The sequence below is a fragment of the Aquarana catesbeiana genome, linkage group LG07 (genome assembly GCF_042186555.1).
Source record: "Aquarana catesbeiana isolate 2022-GZ linkage group LG07, ASM4218655v1, whole genome shotgun sequence".
Lineage (NCBI taxonomy): Eukaryota > Metazoa > Chordata > Amphibia > Anura > Ranidae > Aquarana > Aquarana catesbeiana.
In genome coordinates, this window is record NC_133330.1 from 4,711,879 (window position 1) to 4,734,488 (window position 22,610).

At 42.2% G+C, this 22,610-nt stretch overlaps 2 protein-coding genes across 2 annotated transcripts; both read left to right on the forward strand.

The window, feature by feature from the left end:
• The first annotated feature begins 4,851 nt into the window (after nucleotides 1-4,851).
• LOC141102316 (olfactory receptor 5V1-like) lies at nucleotides 4,852-5,709 on the forward strand. Its single transcript, XM_073591276.1, has one exon. The coding sequence runs from the start codon at nucleotides 4,873-4,875 to the stop codon at nucleotides 5,707-5,709; it is 837 nt and encodes a 278-aa protein (XP_073447377.1). The 5' UTR covers nucleotides 4,852-4,872.
• Nucleotides 5,710-17,791: 12,082 nt separating this feature from the next.
• Nucleotides 17,792-18,754, forward strand: LOC141102317 (olfactory receptor 1G1-like). Its single transcript, XM_073591277.1, has one exon. It carries the CDS (start codon nucleotides 17,813-17,815, stop codon nucleotides 18,752-18,754), a length of 942 nt encoding a protein of 313 aa, XP_073447378.1. The 5' UTR covers nucleotides 17,792-17,812.
• Nucleotides 18,755-22,610: the final 3,856 nt, after the last annotated feature.

The following is a 22,610-nucleotide window of genomic DNA, read 5'->3' on the forward strand; positions in this document are numbered from 1 at the left end:
TGGGACGGCAGTAGATATGAAAACAAGGGAGAGCAACTACAAGTGTATAGCCCGGTGGTATATGACCCCGGCTAGAGTGAGTAAATTCTCTCTAGATAAATCCCCTAACTGTTGGCGAGGGTGTGGAGGTCCTGGTACAATGGCGCACTTATGGTGGGATTGCCCCAAAATCAAGACTTACTGGCAGGAAGAGACAGGGTTGAGAGGGGATAACAGGGAAGAGTATACGGTTTGACCCTTGGAGCTGCCTGTTTCATGGCCTGGAAGGAGGGAAGAAGGGGTATAAGTACTCATTCACACCAATTTTACTTAATGCCGCTAAAAATGTAATCCCAAAGAAATGGCAAGAAGTAGAACCTCCAAAGATTATGGATTGGATCACAAAAGTAGACGAAATTTATAGATTAGAGAGAATGGAGTGGAAAGAACACCTAGATAGGAGCCAAGAGGGAGAGAAGGGAAAGTGGAATCCATGGGGGGCTTTCAAATAAACAGAGAAATTTGCGGAAGCAGTGTTAAGATAGCCCAAGGGGAGTAAAGTAAGGTTGTTAAGGACTGGAAGAGAGGATAAGAGTCTGCGGGGGAGAGGGGAGAGGAGGGCTGGGGGCATGGGGGGGGGTTGGCGGGAGGGGGGTCCAGTGGGAGAGGTAATCTTAGAAAGTAGATTAGGGGATATGGAGAGATGATGTTATGAGATGTATCAAGACCTTCCTAGCTGGAGGGGTTTTATGTGTATGTAAAATATTTTTTTTTTGAAAATTAAATAAAGATTTAAAAAAAATAAATAAATAAAAAGACTACTTTTCATCAGCTTGCAGAAAAAATGTCAAAGATTTCGAAATTGACTCTGAGGGATATCCTGAGCGTTGGCTTAGAGAATGTGCATGACGAACCACCAAAAACTGTAGAGGATCTTCCCTGGAATTACTTGAGGAAACTCATGGCCCTAAATAGGACTGCAAGAGACATTCTTCTTGAGAAAGATCAGTCTACTGGTGTTGATCTGTACGATAATGATGATGATGATGATGACAACCTAATTAATGATTCTTTAGTTCCAGATGATAAAAAAAAAAAAAAAAGAAAGCATTAATTTGTTTACCTTGGAAAAAATTACAACTTTCATAATTATGAAAATACAGCTTTGTGAGTGATACTAGAGCCCTACTAAAATAGCTAATACCCCTGAACTTTTGAACTGGTGCGTGGATGTGTGCAGAGTGTGTTGCAGTCGCAAAAGTCATTTAACCACTTCAGCCCCGGAAGATTTTACCCCCTTCCTGACCAGAGCACTTTTTACAATTTGGCACTGCATCGCTTTAACTGACAACTGCGCGGTCGTTCGACTCTTGATCACCTCTGCGGTGTTTATTTTTTGCGCTATAAACAAAAAAAGAGTGACAATTTTGAAAAAAAAAACAATATTTTTTACTTTTTGCTATAATAAATGTTCCCCAATTTAAAAAAACAAAAAACAAATTTCTTCATCAGTTTAGGCCAATATATATTCTTCTACATATTTTTGGTAAAAAAAATTGCACGTTTTCTATGGAATTTTATTTTTTTTTACTAGTAATGATCTATGATTTTTAGCGGTACTGCGACATTGCGACGGACAGATCGGAGACTTTTGACACTTTTTAGGGACCATTGGCATTTATACAGCGATCAATGCTATAAAAATGCACTGATTACTGTGTAAATGTCACTGGCAGGGAAGGGGTTAACACTAGGGGAACTCCGCACCCTCTGGTGGCCGAAAAATGGAAAGATGTACCCGTATGGGATTTCGCCCAGGGGAGCCATTCTGCCGCAGTATTTCTGCGTGACTTTTATTAAACATCTATGAACTATACTTTAGAATTTCTCTGATGATAAATTGGGAAACCAACAAAGGTAAAGCTGTTACTCCATCAAGTTTAGGATGTAATGCTCACTAACATATGAGAATGGGTGCCACTGCCAACCCGTATCGGAGAGTGGCCTGATGTCAGCAGGGGAGGAGACACAAGTGCTGACGTCAGGCCACTGTATGATATTGGGTCAGCAGTGGCACACATTGTTATATGTTTTTATGATTAATTTTATTTTGGCTTTTAACCTACAAATCCAATAAATACTACACTATGGAGACTTCATCTGGCTCCCGGTGAGCGTTATTTACCACAACTACATCTGGATGGAGTGAGTTGCTGAACAGCCTTCCCCACAACAGGTGGCGGATCTGCACTGAGTGCGTGTTTGCTGCTGTAACGGCAGCCAGCTTTTCCGGTGAGTGTCCATTTCACAAGGAGTGCGGTGGATGAATCTGGAGCACTGTACTGGATTTTCACCTTTTCACTTTTCAAGTCACCACCATTTTTTTGCGCACTATTTTGCACTGAACTATTGTATTTTCACCAATAAGTTTATACTGCTGATCCTATCAAGGGATTGTGCATGTCAATTTATATTTTTCACAATATCGTTTTTTTTATTGTTGATTTCCATTTAAGATTGGACTTATATATATTTTTCACTTCAGCATTTTTTTCACTTTAACACTTTTTTGAACTTTACTTCAATGTGCTGTCCATTTATAACACAGTATTCCCATTTTATCGCTGTTCATTTACTTTTGGCGCTACACAGTTTTTCTTAAGATATAATTATATAGAAGATGGTACATGACCCCTTAAAATCTTTACACCATTTTCCTGAAATATCTTGGGGTGTTTTAGGGGACGCCTCTCTGCGGGGTCCTGTGAACACATTTTTTGGAGCTGTTCCATTGCTAGGCACAATGTTACAGCTTGCCTAATTGACAGTGTAACCCATTACTCTATCTTTTCCTATATGTTTATTGTTTGCCCTTATCCCTTCCATCTCTTACCATCATGAGAAACTTTTTACATCTCCTTTTCAGTGTGATACAATAAGTTATCACCATACATTGGCATTCACAATAAACTCCCATAGCTCAAGTCTATAACAGAATGCCTAATTACTATTAAGAGAATTCATTCCCCTATCCATGACACCATTCAACAATTCCATGACAAATGGGACAGCTGGTCACCTTTTTGACCAATCTATTCATTTTGGTACCTTCATCTTTGTTTCCGTCTGCTACATCCCCCTGGTATAAGTAGACGACTATTCAGATACAGGTCCTCTTATTAATGATTAATATTATTGATCTAATATTGGATTGAATTGTGTACTATTTGTGAAACAACTGAAAACAAATGTTTGTAGACAAAATAAAAACCCATTAAAGGGGTTGTAAAGCTTTGTGTTTTTTCACCTTAATGGAACCTATGCATTAAGGTGAAAAAACACCTTGCAGTCACCGGCCCCCCCGAGCCCCCGATTTACTTACCTGAGACCCGAATCTCCTTGGGCGTGATCCCATGTTGCTTTCACTGAGCTCTAGTCGGCTCTTTATTGGATGATTGATAGCAGCGCAGCCATTGGCTCCCGCTGCTGTCAATCAAATCAATGATGCGGCGCGCCGGGGGGCGGGGCCGAGTCATACACTTGGCGGCTATGGCCGCCGAGTGCATCACATGGGAGTGCACCCGCAAGGTAACTCCCGCAGGAGAGAGCTTCCCAGAGGGGGTTAGCTCTTGCGGCGAGGAGCCGCGAGAGCCTCAGTGAGACACCAGAAGAGGACCTTCGGGGCCAATCTGTGCAAAATGAACGGCGCAGTGGAGGTAGGTATGACATGTTTGTTTTTAAAAAAAAAATTAAAAAAGAACCCAAAGTATCCCTTTAAGTTTAAAATGGCTGAAGCTACAGTTTGTTTATAAAGAGTCCTCACTATGACTTCTTTCACTGCATTTTGGTCCATTGTGCTTCCATCTAACTGTGAGGCTTCTGGTCAGTTTCCCCCGTCCCCCTCCAAAACCCAAGGCCTGTTATTCTTTGAGTAGATTGCTGACTGTGGCTTGTGTCTTCACGGCCTTCAGACTGTGTTTCCACTGACCAATTTTTACCCAACCAAACTTAAGGGCTGCAGCTCTAATTTTTTTAAGAAGATTTCTGGCTTCACTTGGTGCAGCCTTCAAACTTTTTACCACTCCATACCTAAGGGCTGTCTCTCCATTTAGTTTAAAATGACACCTCTCTGGGACTCGTGTCTCCAATTTTAGGCTTGTTGGTGTTTCCGTCCATTGACCACTGGTCAGTTATTAGCTACCCCAATGTAAGTTGCTGAAGCTCTCATGTTTTTCAGCAAGACAGCTACCTGTGTCTTGTGTTTCTGCATTTTGGACTGTTGTTGCTTCTACCAAACTGTGTTGACCCTGGAAAATTTTTACTTTCATTACTATCAACTGTATGATTCAATTAAGTTTTTTTTTGGAAGCCCTTATGAAATGTAGCTACAAAATGATGGAAGCAAAAAGAAAAGCAGTGTTCCTTTTATAGTGTTTTAGGTCACTCTGTCCACTAACCAATTAATAAACATAAATATAAAAACACTTTCTGTGGATTCTAAATTCAAATGTTAAAGACTGTTCTCAATTATAGTAAAGGGGCTCCCAAGGTGTTATAAATTTAATCTTTAGAGATAAATAATTAGACTTTCAGCTTTGTGTTCTTACAACACAGCAGATTATCTTGTGGGAATGCCAACATTTTATATAAGAATAAATAATTTGGAGCTAGAAATGCCTACATGTAAACCTGAATGCATTGTACACTGTACAACTTTTCCCAATAATCCTCAGATCCATAATTTCATTATTTTTCTATAGTGATACATTTAAAGAGAGAAGAAAAGAATAATATGAGAAATATGACAGAGATATCCTCTTTCACTCTTGTGGGTCTATCAGACCATCCACAGACCATGAGTGTACTTTTGTGTTCTTCCTTCTGATCTATCTGATGACTGTTATCACAAACCTTCTTATATTTTTCTTGGTCCTCACTGACTACCATCTGCACAACCCAATGTATTATTTTCTTGCCAACTTGGCATTTCTGGACATGTGCTATTCATCAGTGACGGCACCAAGAATGCTTTTCGATTTGGTCACAAAAAGCCGATCAATATCCATTCCTGCCTGTATAGCCCAAGTATTTTTCTACATCTCCTTTATTGGCTCAGAAGTTTTCTTGCTCTCGGCTATGTCCTACGACCGCTACATTGCCATCTGCCACCCTCTACATTACAAACTAATTATGTCTTGGAGGGTCTGTATTCGAATGGCTTTTCTGGTCTGGGTTGCAGGATATTCTATCTCCTTGGTATATACTTTATTTTTGCTCAGGTTGTCCTTCTGCAGAACAACTTCCATCCACAACTTCTTTTGTGATCTTCCACACCTATATCAAATCACATGTACTAATCCCTTCATAAACATGATGGTCATATTTGTATTAGGTGGTAGTATAGGATTGGGAGTCTTTCTTTTGACCTTTCTTCCCTATGTCTATATTTTCAGTACCATCCTTAGAGTCCGTAGCAAGACTGGGAAGAGGAAAGCATTCTCCACCTGCACATCACACCTCACCGTGGTCTTCATCTTTTATGGCTGCTTCATTTTTATTTACTTGGTTCCCTCTTCCAATTATATGGTCAGTTTAAACAAACTGTTTACAGTCATATATTCCCTCATTAACCCATTGCTGAATCCTCTGATCTACAGCCTGAGGAACAAGGACCTTATGGAGGCACTTATGAAGTCGTATTATCACCTAAAATTAATCCAGGCGTCATGATGAAAATATCATTGTGAACATTGACACTTTTTATTTCTGTGCCATTTTCAGTTGTTTAAAAAATTCAGCATTGTCCTTTATAAACATGTCGGGTGCTTATAGTTGTACTTACCCCTACATGACCAGGGGTCATTGTACCCCACAAACCAAATGTAGCAATTTCAATAGTTACACAGTTACATAGTAGGTGAGGTTGGAAAAAAGACACAAGTCCATCAAGTCCAACCTATGTGTGTGATTATATGTCAGTATTACATTGTATATCCCTGTATGTTGCGATCACTCAGGTGATTATCTAATAGTTTCTTGAAACCATCAATGTCCCTGCTGAGACCACCGCCTGTGGAAGGGAATTTCACATCCTTGCCGCTCTTACAGTAAAGTACGTAGTTTAAGGTTAAACCTCTTTTCTACTAATTTTAATGAGTGGCCCCGAGTCTTGTTAAACTCCCTTTTGCAAAAACTTTTTTCCCTATTGTGGGCTCACCAGTACGGTATTTATAAATTGAAATCATATCCCCTCTCAAGCGTCTCTTCTCCAGAGAGAATAAGTTCAGAGCTCGCAACCTTTCCTCATAACTAAGATCCTCCAGACCCTTTATTAGCTTTGTTGCTCTTCTTTGTACTCGCTCCATTTCCAGTACATCCTTCCTGAGGACTGGTGCCCAGAACTGGACAGCATACTACAGGTGTGGCCGGACCAGAGTCTTGTAGAGCGGGAGAATTATCGGTTTATCTCTGGAGTTGATCCACTTTTTAATGCCAATATTCTGTTTGCTTTGTTAACAGCAGCTTGGCATTGCATGCCATTTCTGAGCCTATCATCTACTAGCACCCCTAGGTCCTTTTCCATCCTAGATTCCCCCAGAGGTTCTCCCCCTCTATAGATTGCATTCAGATTTTTGCCACCCAAATGCATTATTTTACATTTTTCTACATTGAACCTCATTTGCCATGTAGTTGCCACCCCATTAATTTGTTCAATTCTTTTTGCAAGGTTTCCACATCCTGCGGAGAAGTTATTGCCCTGCTTAGCTTAGTATCATCCACAAATACAGAGATTGAACTGTTTATCCCATCCTCCAGGTCGTTTATGAACAAATTAAATAGGATTGGTCCCAGCACAGAACCCTGGGGAACCCCACTACCCACCCCTGACCATTCAGAGTACTTCCCATTTATCACCACCCTCTGAACTCGCCCTTGTAGCCAGTTTTCAATCCATGTACTCACCCTATGGTCCATGCCAACGGACCTTATTTTGTACAGTAAACGTTTATGGGGAACTGCGTCAAATGCTTTTGCAAAATCCAGATACACCACGTCTACGGGCCTTCCTTTATCTAGCTGGTTAGTAGAAGGTTAGTAGTTGTATATAGTCCCTTATCATCCCCTCCAAGACTTTACATACTATTAATGTTAGGCTAACTGGTCTGTAATTCCCAGGGATGTATTTTGGGCCCTTTTTAAATATTGGTGCTACATTGGCTTTTCTCCAATCAGCTGGTACCATTCCAGTCAATAGACTGTCTGTAAAAATTAGGAACAATGGTCTGGCAATTACTTGACTGAGTTCCCTAAATACTCTCGGGTGCAAGCCACCTGGTCCTGGTGATTTATTAATGTTAAGTTTCTCAAGTCTAACTTTAATTCTGTCCTCTGTTAACCATGGAGGTGCTTCCTGTGTTGTGTCATGAGGATAAACACTGCAGTTTTGGTTACTGAATCCCCCCAATTCCCTCGTGAAGACTGAGGAGAAGAATAAATTCAATACCTTTGCCATCTCCCCATCCTTTGTAACCAGATGTCCTTCCCCATTCTTTATGGGGCCAATATGGTCTGTCCTCCCTTTTTTACTGTTTACATACTTAAAGAATTTATTGGGATTTGTTTTGCTCTCCTCCGCTATGTGTCTTTCATGTTCTATCTTAGCTGTCCTAATTGCACCCTTACATTTCTTATTGCATTCTTTATAAAGTCTGAATGCTGAGGATGATCCCCCAACCTTGTATTTTTTGAAGGCCTTCTCCTTTGCTAATTGACCTGTGATCGCTGTTACCTAAATTGCCCCGTATTTCCACATCTGTGATCAGGTCTGTATTGTTGGTAATCAGTAGATCCAGTAATGTTTTATTTCTAGTTGGTGTGTATACCATCTGACCCATAAAATTGTCCTGCAAGACATTTAGGAACTGACGAGCCTTAGATGAGTGCGCGGTTCCCTCCGCCCAGTCTATGTCTGGATAATTAAAATCCCCCATTATGATAACACTTCCCATCATTGCTGCTAATCCAAATTGTGATAGGAGATCTGTCTCCCCCCTCCTCCCTCAGGTTAGGGGGCCTATAGCATACTCCCAGTATTATTTTGCCCTTAGCTTCATCCCTTTGGAGCTCTACCCATAAGGATTCCACGTCCTCCCTAGCTCCCTCAGTGATGTCATCTCTCACATTTACTTGTACATTATTCTTGATATATAGGCATACCCCTCCCCCTTTTTTACCCTCTCTATCTTTGCGATAAAGGGTGTACCCTTGAATGTTTGCCAGCCAATCGTGAGAGCTGTTGAACCAGGTCTCTGAAATTCATATATAATCCAAATCCTCCTCGTACAACAGTATCTCTAGTTCACCCATCTTGTCCGCCATGCTCCTGGCATTGGTGAACATGGCACATAGTTTAGACCGGTCGCATCCTCTTATTGGGTGTTCTGAGATTGCAACTAGGACTTGTTACTATACTTAGTTTGAGTTTAAGTGCTTTGGTCAGCCTACCACTAATGCCCCCAATACTGCCCTCTGGAATATGTTCTACGCTGACTATCTCTACCTCTGGACCCTCCCCCCATCACCTAGTTTAAAAACCCCTCTAACTTACACTTTGGTTATCCTCAAAATATATGTGACTAATTTGTCTACCATTTTTATGCAACTAGAAGGTTAATAATTAGAACAAAGTTTATATAAATACCCAGATCAGATTATATACAGTAAAAGCTGACAAATAGAGAAAAATCGGAAAAAAAATCAGTTTTAGTTTGATTTATGAGCAACTTATAATACTTTTTCAAATATTTTCACCAAATTATTTTCTCCTTTTTCTACCAAGTACAGAAACCCTGATGTAGGTTTTAATATACATTGGATCTTTATGGTTGATAAGCAATATATTGTACTCAGTGGGCGGATGGGTGATCATTCTATGCACATCCCTTACAATAGAAAAAAAATAAAGACAAATAATTTTGACTAAATCAATAGAACTTCTTAGATGCCAAAGAAGACCATTAGAAAAGCTTTATGTAAAACTCATGTTTGTCATGTCAGGCACCAAGGCCAGCTATAGCACCTAGGAAGAAAGCCCTGCCAGACCCTGGAACTGGGTCCAGGCTGGCAGGAAAGCTTTTTTTATGTACAGAGAGCATGCACCACATATCTCAACCTGGTTGAAGATCAGTTTTAGTGTGATTTGTGGGTGGGTAGTTTGTATCCATGGGGACACCAGGGAGTACTCCCTAGTTCCAGTGTCCATGGCTGTATCTTTGTGACACAAGAGGTTGGGGTGGAGAACAGTCTGATACATGACATCATAGTGGGATGGGACTGTCCATTGTTTCTTGAACTATGGGAACAGGTACAGAATGGACTTCCTAGACATTCAAGAAAATTAGAGACTCAATTATGAGGGGTCCGGTCCAGAGTCACCCACAACAAACCCCACTAATGTTGAGATACATACTGGTGATTGTAATATTGTGAATAATAGTGATGCTGTTGTTGATGCTCATGTTCCAGTTCTCTACCTCTGAGTGGGGGGGTTCCTTTCCATTACAGGTCAGGTCAGGTACGTTATTGCTGATATGTATGTAAATATTCTGGTTAAAACAATGTGATATTGTGAAATTATAATACTGTCTATTTCTAGTGTTGTTCTTCCCTGAGGAAGAACGTATTACAAATTGGCGTTTGAAACGCGTTGGGTGATTCCGGTATGAAGTTTGCTGTGGGCGTTCACCTCTCTAACAACAAACAACAACTGGATGTACCACATACTGTGAAGCATAATTATGTGATGTTGACCCTATTTTTGTCTGTTTTTTAATATATTATTGTGATCAAGTATGTTTCAGTACTCCCACACTAAAGGGAGGGGTTTTTATTATGTGCTAGGAAATAAAAAAATGTAACCTAAAAAATATATATGTATATTGTTTTTCTTGGTTGTCTACAAAATTCCTTAAATAGGTTTTTGTACAGAATGTATATAGAGGGATGGTTGCAACCATTTCCTGCGTTTGAAGTGATAATTTTCTATTTAAAATGACTACATGTAATCCTGAGTATAATGTGTAGGTACACCTTACAGGTTTTCATATTAATCCTCAGAACCATAATTTTATTCTTCTTCCATAGTGATACATTTAAAGAGAGAAAAAAAAAGAATAATATGACAAATATGACACAGATTTCCTCTTTCACTCTTGTGGGTCTATCAGACCACTGACCATGAATGGACTTTTTGTGCTCTTCCTTCTGATATATCTGATGTCTCTTATCACAAACCTTCTTATTTTTTTCTTGGTCCTCAGTGACTACCATCTGCACAACCCAATGTATATGTCCTACGACCGCTACATTGCCATCTGCCACCCCCTACATTACAAACTAATTATGTCTTGGAGGGTCTGTGCTCATATGGCCTCTCTGGTCAGGATTGCAGGATGTTCTCTCTCTTTGGTATATACTTTATTTTTGCTCAGATTGTCCTTCTGCAGAACAACTTCCATCCACAACTTCTTTTGTGACCTTCAACACGTGATTCAAATTACATGTACTGACTAAGGATGGTCCCGATGTTCGAGTCAAAAGTAAGTTCAACTCGAACATCCGGTGTTCGCTTGTAGAATAAACGAACATATAGGGCGCTTGCGACAAGTTCACTGGCAGGGTGTCTTTGGTCAATCATGGCTCATGGGCTAAGTCCACGCTCCACACTACATAAGGCTTCTGCGTACACGGTGCCTGTATATAGTGAATAAATGGAGGTTAGGCAGGTAGTTTGTGTAGTGTGCAATCCGTTGTGTTGTGTAGTATACATAATACAGTACATGTAGTGTAGTATACATAATACAGTTCAGAGTATATAGTGCAGTCCGTATAGTATATATATATAATGCAGTTCAGTGTATAGTGCAGTCCGTATAGTATATATAATACAGTTCAGAGTATAGTGAAGTCAGTGTAGTATATATAATACGGTTCATTACTACACTAAAAGGGGGCCCGCGGTCCCTGCCTGCAAAAGGTTGGTTTTAGTAAGTGTGCATAGTGTGTATCCATGGGAACACCAGGGAGTACCCTCTGGTTCTTGTGTTCATTGCCTATGGCTGTACCTCTGTGACACAAGAGGTTGGGGTGGCTGTCCATTGTTTCTTGATCTATAGGAGCAGATATAGAATGAACTTCCTAGAGAGTTAAAGAAATATGAGATTTTGGGCCTTTGAGAACCCAATTTTGAGGGGTCAGGTCCAGAGCCGCCCACAACAAATCCCACTAATGTTAAGGTATGTACTGGTGGTTGAGACTTGTGAATAATAGTGATACTGTTGATGATGCTCCTCATGTTCCAGGTCTCAAGACCGAGTTTACCTCTGAGTGGGGGGTCCATTCCATTACAGGTCACGGTGGGGGAGATCGAAAAGGAAATGTATCAAATAAGAGGTCATGGAAAAGGAGGATGAAGGGAAGATTTCCTCTGGTCAGCTGGATCCTGACTTGGTTGGGTCCAGTTGTGCATTTGGCACTGCCCACTTTGGTTAACACTAGATAGCAGATTATTGTTATTAATGGGGCTCCACAAATGCCTGGTTGAAATAAAATAAAATAAAAGGTAATTAAGTGATTCACCAAACCACACATGTAAATTGCCACCATCCCTTGGTAATACATAAAATTAACCTCAGAAATTGGGAATTTTATGGGCAATTGAAAAAAAATATGTATAGAAAACTTCACAAATAGAAAATGTAATTTAATATAGATTTTTTTTTTTAAGTCTCATATTAATAATACAAAACATTGTAAGATTAGCAGTATTAACATTGCACATTGCATAAATAATGTTTGTGAACATTGCACATTTGGCTGTTTGGCCATGAAGTGGTAATCCCCATTTACTTGCTGTTCCCTTGAATCATGGATTTGGACAAGGAATATTGCAGAGGGGGAAACCAACGCGTTTCTAAAATATTGTTATAAATCTTCTTCATAGAATACTACCACTTCTGAAAAAAACTGCTTAAACATTGATACAAATTCACATATGAGTATGCATCTAAATTATCACTGACATGCACTTACAGAGAATGTGTATGTTTAGCAGAAGCAGGGTGAGGACATGGCACCGAGGTGGTAAAGCGGTTGCAGACCAAAAGGTTTTAATAAGGAGACATGAAATACATTTGAAATACGCATATTAGAAGGAAGGTCTAATGCGTAAGCCACTGGGTTAATCCTGCGAAGAATACAGAAAGGCCCAATAAACTGAGGTGCGAACTTCAGTGAGGGAACAAGAAGTCAGAGGTTGCAAGATGACAGCCAGACCCTGTCCCCCACCTGGTAGGAAGGCACAGGCAGGCGTCTGCGGTCAGCAATGAGCCTGTACCTATCATTAGCATGATGCAAAGCCTCCTAGATTTGTGCCCAAGTGGAACGAAGACCACGGAGATGCTCCTCTAATGAAGGAATACTCCTTGGAACAAATGAGTCAGGCAACATGGAAGGTTGGAAACCAAAATTTGCCATAAATGGGGACAATCAGGAAGCAGAATTCAAGGCACTATTGTGAGCAACCTCTGTCCATGGTAATAGGTCTGATCAGTTGTTATGATGGTGAGAAATATAGCAACGTAGGAATTGCTCCATGGACTGATTGGCTCGTTCTGCTGCCCCATTAGACTGAGGGTGATACGCAGAGGAGAAAGCAAGCTGAATTCCCAACTGTGCACAAAAGGCTTGCCAGAACCGGAAAACAAACTGACTACCCCTGTCCGAGACTACCACCTTGGGTAGCCCATGTAAGCGAAAGATTTCCCAAGCAAAATTGGAAGCCAGTTCCTTAGAAGTGGGCATCATCTTAAGTGGAATACAATGACACATCTTTGAGAACCTGTCAACCACCATAAGGATAACAGTGTTGCCTTGGGAATTGGGTAACTCCACAATGAAATCCATAGACAGGTGGGTCCAGGGCCTCTCTCCATTGGGTATGAGTTCTAGGAGGGACACTGGAAGGTGTTGTGGATTCTTACTCCGAGCACCCATGGAACAGGCAGCTATGAAGGCAGTTACATCAGCACGTAGACTAGGCCACCAAAATTGTTAGGAAATAGCCCAGATGAGTTGATTCTTCCCAGGGTGGCCAGCTGCCTTGGGAGAATGGTAAGTCTGGAGCATGGCAGTATGGAGACTCTCTGGGACAAATCAGTGGTCACAAGATTTGCATGGACCTGAACATCTAGAATGTTGTCACCCAAAGGAGAAGTGAGACTGGTGCGAACCGTAGCCAGAATACGATCAGGAGGAATCACAGGAACCGGAAACCGACTCCAACATGGAAGTGGAGGAAAATTGTCGTGACAAGGCGCCAGCCCTTACATTCTTAGCACCAGGTAAGAATGAGACAATGTAATAGAAACTTGACAAGCAAAGAGCCCATTGCGCCCTTCTGGGAGAGAGGCGTTTAGCCTCAGGCAAGAATGTGAGATTCTTATGGTCAGTAAGAATGAGAACCGGCACAGTGGTACCTTCGAGGAGATGTCTCCATTCTTTCAGGGCTAAAATGATCGCCAACAGCTCTCTGTCACCAATCTCGTAATTGCACTCTGTAGGAGACAATTTCTTTGAAAAATAGCCACAAGGATGCATAGCGCTCTCAGAGGTAGGACGTTGAGACAGAAGGGTGCCAACACCAGTCTCAGAAGCATCAACCTCAAGGATAAAAGGTAACGTAGGATCAGGACACAGGAGCAGAAACAAAGGCAGCCTTGAGACTTTTAAAGACCTTAATGGACTCCGGAGACCAACTCTGTGGGTTACCATCCTTTCTGATCATATCAGTAAGGGGCTTGACCAGAGACGAGAAGTTACGAATAAACTTCCGATAATAGTTGGCAAAGCCCAGGAAACACTGCAGAGGACGTAAACCCATGGGTCGGGGCCACTGTAGGACTGCTGAAAGTTTCTCTGGGTCCATCGAAAAACCAGCAGTGGAAATGACATAGCCCAGGAATTTAACCCGTTCACGATGGAACTTGCAATTGTGCAGTTTACATTAGAGATTGTTCTCTCTTAGTTTCTGAAGCACACGACAGACATCTGTTTGGTGGCTTTCCAGGGACTTGGAAAATATGAGGATATAATCGAGATAAACCACCACACATAACTGCAACAAATCTCGGAGGACATTGTTAATAAATTCCTGGAAAACCACAGGGGTGTTACAAAGACCAAAAGGCATTACGAGGTACTCATAATGGCCTGTTCTGGTATTAAACACAGTTTTCCACTCGTCGCCCTCCTTAATCCTCACAAGATTGTATGCCCCTCTCAAATCAAGCTTGGTGAAAGCCGTTGCTCCCTTGAGGCGGTCAAATAACTCTGTAATCAACGGAATTGGATAGGCATTCCTAATCGTGAAATGATTGAGACCACTATAATCAATACAAGGTCTTAGTTCACCACTCTTCTTCTTCACAAAGAAGAAACCAGCACCAGCAGGAGACGAGGATTTGTGGATGAAACCTCGAGAAAGTGTGTCTGCAACATACTCCTCCATGGCCTTATCCTCCAAGACCGACAAAGGGTAAACTCGGCCACGGGGGGTATGGCACCAGGTTGAAGGTCAATTGCGCAATCATACAAAAGGTGTAGAGGCAAACTACTGGCTTGACCGTTGTCAAAGACATAGCTAAAATTGTGGTGCTCCTCTGGCATGGAGGAGAGTGAAGAGGTGCACAGGACCTTGGCTGCCTTTTGGAAGCATGTCTCACTGCATTGTGGTGACCAGGAGAGAACCTCAGCATGGAGCCAATCAAAAGAGGGGTTGTGCCTCTGTAACCAAGGATAACCAATAACCAGCGGAAACTTAGGTGAGGAAATAAATTGGAATTGGATTATTTCATGGTGAAGAGCCCCAACGGCCATGGACAATGGAACTGTCTCATGGGTCACATGGGCAGGCTGTAGAGGCCCCCAGTCAAGAGCCTCAATGGCAAGTGGAGTGTCACGTAGCTGCAGCAGAATTGAGTGCTTCGATACACAGGCAGCATCAATGAAAAGGCCTGCAGCCCCAGAGTCAATTAGAGCCTATATCTCAATGGACAAATCAGCCCAAGAAAGGGTGACTGAAACCAGGGGCTTATCCTTCTGGATAACTGGGGACGAAACAACACCACCTAAGGTCTGTCCGTGACAGGACCTCAAGGCTCGGGCATTCCCTGGATGGGTAGCACAAGACTTCAAAAAATGACCTGCATGACCACAATAAAGGCAGAATCTCTCCCTCCTCCTAAAAGTTCTCTCATCCACAGAGAGACGCATGAAACCCAAGTACATGGGTTCATCTTCACTGACTGACTTGGTACCAGGAGGCATAGGAGATGAGGGAGGCATGGGAGGGACTGCAAAGCTCGGAGGCAAACGTACAGGAGGCTTCTGCAAGCGCTCCTTAAGAGAGTCTTTCTCTGAGTCTGGAGTCAATGAGGATGGCAAATGAAATCAAGCTCTCCAGCTCAGTGGGTATATCTCGGGCTGCTATCTCATCCTTGATGGAATCCGAGAGACCATGAGAAAAAGCAGCCATGAGGGCCTCATTGTTCCAAGCAACCTCTGCTGCCAGAGTATGGAATTCAATGGTGTAGTCAGCAACAATTCTCATATTCTGTTTCATGGACATGAGGCACTTGGCAGCTGAAGTGGAGCATGCAGGAACGTCAAATACCCTTTTTAAAATAGGCCATAAACTCAGGGTAACTCAAGACAACAGGTTTTTGCATCTCCCATAGAGGGTTTGCCCAGGCCAAGGCTCTCTCAGAAAGCAAAGATATCACGGAACCTACTTTGCTTCTGTCCATGGGAAATGCCTGGGGCAGCATCTTAAAGTATATCTCAACCTGGTTTGCGAAACCCTCTGCATTAAACTGGATCGCCCCCAAATCGCTGGAAAAGTGGAGCAGAACCAGACATACCTCTTATAGAGGTAATACTCGGTGCCTGCACAGAGATTGGTGCAGCAGCAGGGACGGCCTGCAATTCAGGTTGTACCAGAGCAGCCAAAGTGGGAGATTCCAGGTGCGCCGCGCAACTCAAGAGTGTTTGTAACGCTATGGCAAACTGATCCATGCGGTGATCTTACTCGTCCAGTCTAAAAAAAATATTACCAACAAGTGGATTGACTGTATCTTCTGAATTCATGGCCTTCGCCTACTGTCAGAAACCATGAAATCAGACCGAGACAGAAGTACAGTTAAATCACACTTGTTTAATAATAGAAATAAAAGAACAAATGTAGTCAAAACATAGCCAAAGTTCAATAACTGGAACAGATAGTCAGCCAAGCCAGAAGTTAGGGATCAAAGTAGTGGAACAGCAAGCAGCCCTGACAGGCAGCAAACTACAGCTTGCCGAGTTGACAGTGTAACCCATTACTCTAACTCTTCCTATATGTTTATTGTTTGCCCTTATCCCTTCCGTCTCTTACCATCATGAGAAACTTTTAACATTTCGCCTTTCATTGGCATTCACAATAAACCATCCATGACACCATTCAACAATTCCATGACAAATGGGACAGCTGGCCAACTTATTGACCAATGTATTCATTTTGGTACCTTCATCCTTGTTTCCCTCTACTACATGCCCCTGGTATAAGTAGGCGACTAATCAGATACAGGTCCCCTTATCAATGATTAATATTATTGATCTAATATTGGATTGAATTTTGTACTATTTGTGAAATAACTGAAAACAAATGGTTGTAGACAAAATAAAAACCCATTAAGTTTAAAATGGCTGAAGCTACAGTTTGTTTATAAAGACTCCACACTGAGATTTCTTTCTCTGCATTTAGGCCTATTGTGCTCCTATCTAACTGTGAGGCTTCTGGTCAGTTCCCCCCCCCCCTCCAAAACCACCCAAGGCCTGTTATTCTTTAAGTAGATTGCTGACTGTGGCTTGTGTCTTCACGGCCTTCAGACTGTGGTTCCACTGACCAATTTTTACCCAACCAAACTTAAGGGCTACAGCTCTAATTTTTTTAAGTAGGTTGCTGGCTTCAATTGGTGCAGCCTTCAAACTTTGGTGCAACTGGCTAGTTTTTACCACTCCATACCTAAGCGCCGCCCCTCCATTTAGTTTTAAAATGACACCTCTCTGGGACTCGTGTCTCCAATTTTAAGCTTGTTGGTGTTTCCGTCCATTGACCACTGGTCAATTATTAGCCACCCCAAAGTAAGTTGCTGAAGCTCTAATGTTTTTCAGTAAGACAGCTACCTGTGTCTTGTTTTTCTGCATTTTGGACTGTTGTTGCTTCTACCAAACTGTGTTGACCCTGGAAAATATTTACTTTCATTACTATCAACTGTATGATTCAATTAGGTTTTTCGGAAGCCCTTATATAATGTAGCTACAAAATGATGGAGGCAAAAAGAAAAGCAGTGCTCTTTTAATAGTGTTTTAGGTCACTCTGTCCACTAACCAATAAATAAAATAGATGACATAAAGATAAAAACACTTTCTGTGGATTCTAAATTCAAATTTTAAAGACTGTTTTCAATTATACTAAAGGGGTTCCCAAAGTGTTATAAATGTAATCTTTAGAGATCAATAATGAGACTTTCAGCTTTGTGTTCTTACAACACAGCAGATTACCCTGCGGGAATGCCAACATTTTATATAAGAATAAATCATTTGGTGCTAGAAATGCCTACATGTAAACCTGAATGCATTGTGTACACCGTACAACTTTTCCCAATAATCCTCAGATCCATAATTTCAGTATTCTTCTATAGTGATACATTTAAAGAGAGAGAAAAAAAAGAATAATATGACAAATATGACAGAGATTTTGTCTTTCACTCTTGTGGGTCTAGCAGACCATCTACTGACCATGAATGCCCTTTTTGTGCTCTTCCTTCTGATCTATCTGATGACTCTTATCACAAACCTTCTTATTTTTTTCTTGGTCCTCACTGACTACCATCTACACAACCCAATGTATTTTTTTCTTGCCAACTTGGCATTTCTGGACATGTCCTATTCATCAGTGACCGTACCAAGGATGCTCTTTGATTTGGTCATGAAGAGCCGATCAATATCCATTCCTGCCTGTATAGCCCAAGTCTTTTTCTATCTCTCCTTTGTTTGCTCAGAGGTTTTCTTGCTCTCGGCTATGTCCTACGACCGATACATTGCCATCTGCCACCCTCTACATTACAAACTAATTATGTCTTGGAGGGTCTGTACTTGTATGGCCTCTCTGGTCTGGGTTGCAGGATGTTCTGTCTCTTTGGTATATACTTTATTTTTGCTCAGGTTGTCCTTCTGCAGAACATCTTCCATCCACAACTTCTTTTGTGACCTTCCACACCTATATCAAATTACATGTACTGACCCCTTCATAAACATGATGGTCATATTTTTATTCAGTGGTAGTATAGGATTGGGAGCCTTTCTTTTGACCTTTCTTTCCTATGTCTATATTTTCAGTACCATCCTTAGAGTCCATAGCAAGACTGGAAAGAAGAAAGCATTCTCCACCTGCACATCACACCTCACTGTGGTCTTCATCTTTTATGGCTCCTTCATTTTTATTTACTTGGTTCCCTCCTCCAGCAATATGGTCAATTTAAACAAACTATTTTCAGTCATAACTACCCTCATTAACCCATTGCTGAATCCTCTGATCTACAGCCTGAGGAACAAGGACCTTATGGAGGCACTTATGAAGTCGTATTATCACCTAAAATTAATCCAGGTGTCATGGTGAAAATGTCATTGTGAACATTGACACTTTTTATTTCTGTGCCATTTTCAGTTGTTTATAAAATTCAGCAATGTCCTTTATAAAATGTAAACATGTTGGGTGCTTGTAGTTGTACTTACCCTTCCATGACCAGGGGTCATTGTACCCCACAAACCAAATGTAGCAGTTTCAATACACTTTGGTTATCCTCAAAATAATTGACTACCATTTTTATGCACCTACAGGGCTATTAGTTAGAACAAAGTTTTTATAAATACCCAGATTCTCTACAGTAATAGCTGACAAATAGAGAAAAATCTGAAAAAAATGCAGTTTTAGTTTGATTAATGAGCGGCTTATAATACGTTTTCAAATATTTTCACCAAATAATTTTCTCCTTTTTCTCCCAAGTACAGGAACCCTGATGTAGGTTTTGATATACGTTGGATCTTTATGGTTGATAAGCAATATATTGCCCATTGCTGTTAGGGGGATCTATTGTTGCTGACAGGGGCTCTATTGTTACTGGCTGCAGGGGATCTATGCTACTACTTTTCTTGTTCTAATCACCTAATGCCATACAAATTACTTAGCACCACAAAAATGATACTTGGTTCTGTATTGTCTGAAAAGGCAGTACTGGGAGGTGGGTAGGGGATGGAACCAAGGAATGGTGCTAGGAGGTGGGTAGGGGGTGGAGACAATGGGTGACTCGGAACGGGGGAGTTCCTGCACCTATTCTCTGAGAAAAAAAGCCCTGCATGGAGGTGTACCCTACCTTCCTCTCATCATTGCCTGGGCTCTGTGCTCGGTTATGAGGCTATAGATGATAGCACATGTGATTATGATGTACGTTATTGCTGATATGTATGTAAATATTCAGGTTAAAACAATGTGATATTGTGAAATTATAATACTGTCCATTTACTTCTAGTGTTGTACTTCCCTGAGGAAGAACGTATTACAAATTGGCGTTTGAAACGCGTTGGGTGATTCCGGTTGGAAGTTTACTGTGGGGGTTCACCTCTCTAACAGCAAACAACAACTGGATGTACCACATACTGTGAAGCATAATTATGTGATGTTGACCCTCTTTTTGTCTGTTTTTTAATATAATATAGGAATTGAGTATGTTTTAGTACTCCCACACTACAGGGAGGGGTTTTTATTATGTGCTAGGAAATACAAATTGACTTTTTTTAACCTAAAAAATATATATGTATATTGTTTTTCTTGGTTGTCTACAAAATTCCGTGAGGAGGTATAGATTAAGATCGGATGAGCTGCCCCTTCCAACAAATATCTCCACTCTTCCAGAGCAGCTTTAATCGCCAGAAGCTCACGGTCTCCCATGTCATAATTCTTTTCTGCCGGAGACAACTTGTGAGAAAGGAATGCCACAGGGTGTAGTAAGGCCTTGGCCCCTTGATTTTGGGACAGAACTGCCCCTACTGCTGTCTCAGAGGCATCTAGCTCTAGGACAAATGGTAGAGCAGGGCCTGGATGCCGAAGTATAGGTGCAGCTGTAAAGAGTCCCTTCAGAGTCTCAAATGCGGCTTGTGCTTCGGAAGACCACTGGAACCATTGGGATTGTCTTGTCAATTGGGTGATAGGGGAAATTATGGCGGAAAATCCTTTGATAAACTTCCTATAAAAGTTTGCGAATCCTACAAACCATTGCACCCCTTTCTTGTCTGTAGGGGTACAATTCACGTCCAGATTTTGGAGAGCTTTGTGTGAGACCCTGAAAATTGAACTGTCCTTTTCCTCAGGGTACCACCCACAGTCCAATGGTCAAACTGAAAGGACCAATCAAACGCTGGAACAGTACCTGCACTGTTTTTCTTCCTTCTCACAGGATGACTGGGTGGCGCTGTTACCATTAGTGGAGTTTGCGTACAACTCAGAACATTCTGCTATCAAGCAATTCCCGTTCTTCGCCAACTACGGGTTCCATCCTTCATTTCTGACTACCACAGCTTCAGAATGCCTTATTCCGGCAGTTCAGGATACAGTAAATTTCTTCAGTTCCAACAATCAGTTGTTGCAGAAGACCATGGCCAAAGCCCAGGAAGACTATAAAAGATCCTTTGATTAGGAGCGCATGAGCAGCAGCTCCAAGATGGCCACCAGCATCTGAAGCTCCACGCCACCACAGCCTTCTCTGTTCCCCGTGAACTGACAGAGAGCTCATCCGACCATTTAAACGGCACTGCAGGGTAGGGGAACCCCCGGGAAGCCTCCTATGTCCACGGGCACCGCCAGAAGGAACCTCACTGGCCAGATGACGGCCCCGAGCGGATCCCTCAGCTATGCCAAGATGGCCGCCGCAACTCCGAACCGCAGCATGGCTGTGACTGTTGAAGAATCTATAGCAGACCAGGACCTCCTCTCCCCACATACACCAGGTACTGTGCACGGCCCGCAGCCCCAGGATCACTCACCAGCATCCACCGAATCACTACTTCTAAGCCTACAAAATGGATTACCATCTACCCCCACGATGGATCCACAGACAGGCCTCCTGCTGTCAGTCAGTGAAGCGCAGGAGGCTACTCCCACACCCACAGACTTCCCCTCCATGATGGAAGCTTTTGCTCTCATGCTTTCAAAAAGCCTAGCTCAGAATGCAGCTCAAATTACATCCTCCATTCATGCTGATATGCAGCAGTTTGGCCTCAGATTAGACTATACTGAACAAAAAGCAGACCAAGCTGGGGCTTGCATTAACCAGAATACAGGGCGAATTCAAGAAATGCAGGATCACCTCGAGACGGCCTTTGTGAAAATAGACGATCTCGAAAACAGATCGAGACGTTACAACTTCAGGGTACAGGGGCTCCCGGAAGCCGAACAAGAGGTTCAGTCTGCGTTCAAAGACCTTATCAAAGATCTCATTCCAGGGATCCCTGAACACCGCCTGGAGCTGGATAGGGCTCACAGAACGTTACAACCCCCACGCAAAGATGGCCTCCCCAGAGACATAATTGTTAAACCTCATTTTTATGCCGTGAAGGAGGAAGTTATGCGGAAAGCAATCGGGCCTAATCAATCAGAATCCTTCCTCATCTCATACAAGCAAAGGGACCCCTTCCTCCACCAAGAGACCCCCTCCGGCAAGCCCTCTTCAACCTTCCTGGATGAAACAAGGCTCCAAGAGATCGAAGGAAAATCTCCCGACGCAATTCATTTCTATTTGATGGTGGTTTGAGACCCAACAGTAGTTGGTCGGTGGCGAATCCTAACCTTTAGGATCCCGTGGGAATTTCACCCCAGCACTTTTTTTGTTCTTTTTTACTGGTCCTCTCCAGACACTCTTCTGGATGCTATACAGGATAGTTAGCATTAGTTCCACCTGAGGGGGCCAGAAACTTTTCTTTTTTGTATCTGACTGTTTTTACCGGCCAGGGCTCCCAGGGCAAAGTTTATGGTTTTTTTCTCCCCTTTTTTTTAATTGTTATTTTTTTTTTTCCTCTGTGTTTCTGCCTGGCTCGGGGCTTTAGGGGAGGAGAGGGGAGTTCCCCGGGAGGGAATACCCATGACTGAGTCCGGTTTGGCTCAGGGCGACCTTGGCTCCCGTCACTTGTGAGGGGGATCCTGGGTCGCCACAATTATCAGTGTCTAACCGCATTTTTATTATTACCCTTCAGTTTTTTAAGGTTATCCATACATTTTGATCGCTCTGTCATATGTTTCTGATGGACTCATTTGATGTCTTCATTCAATAGAGTCAGAGGGGCTGGGGCTGTGGTGGACCCAGTGCGTTGCTCCTAGTTCCCAAGATAACTTCTGAGTCCCTTGGGACCTAAGTTGTACCCCTTTTTTTCAGGGTTGCTCCAGTCCAACTGGACGCAAGGAAGGGACCGACCTCTCGCTCCCT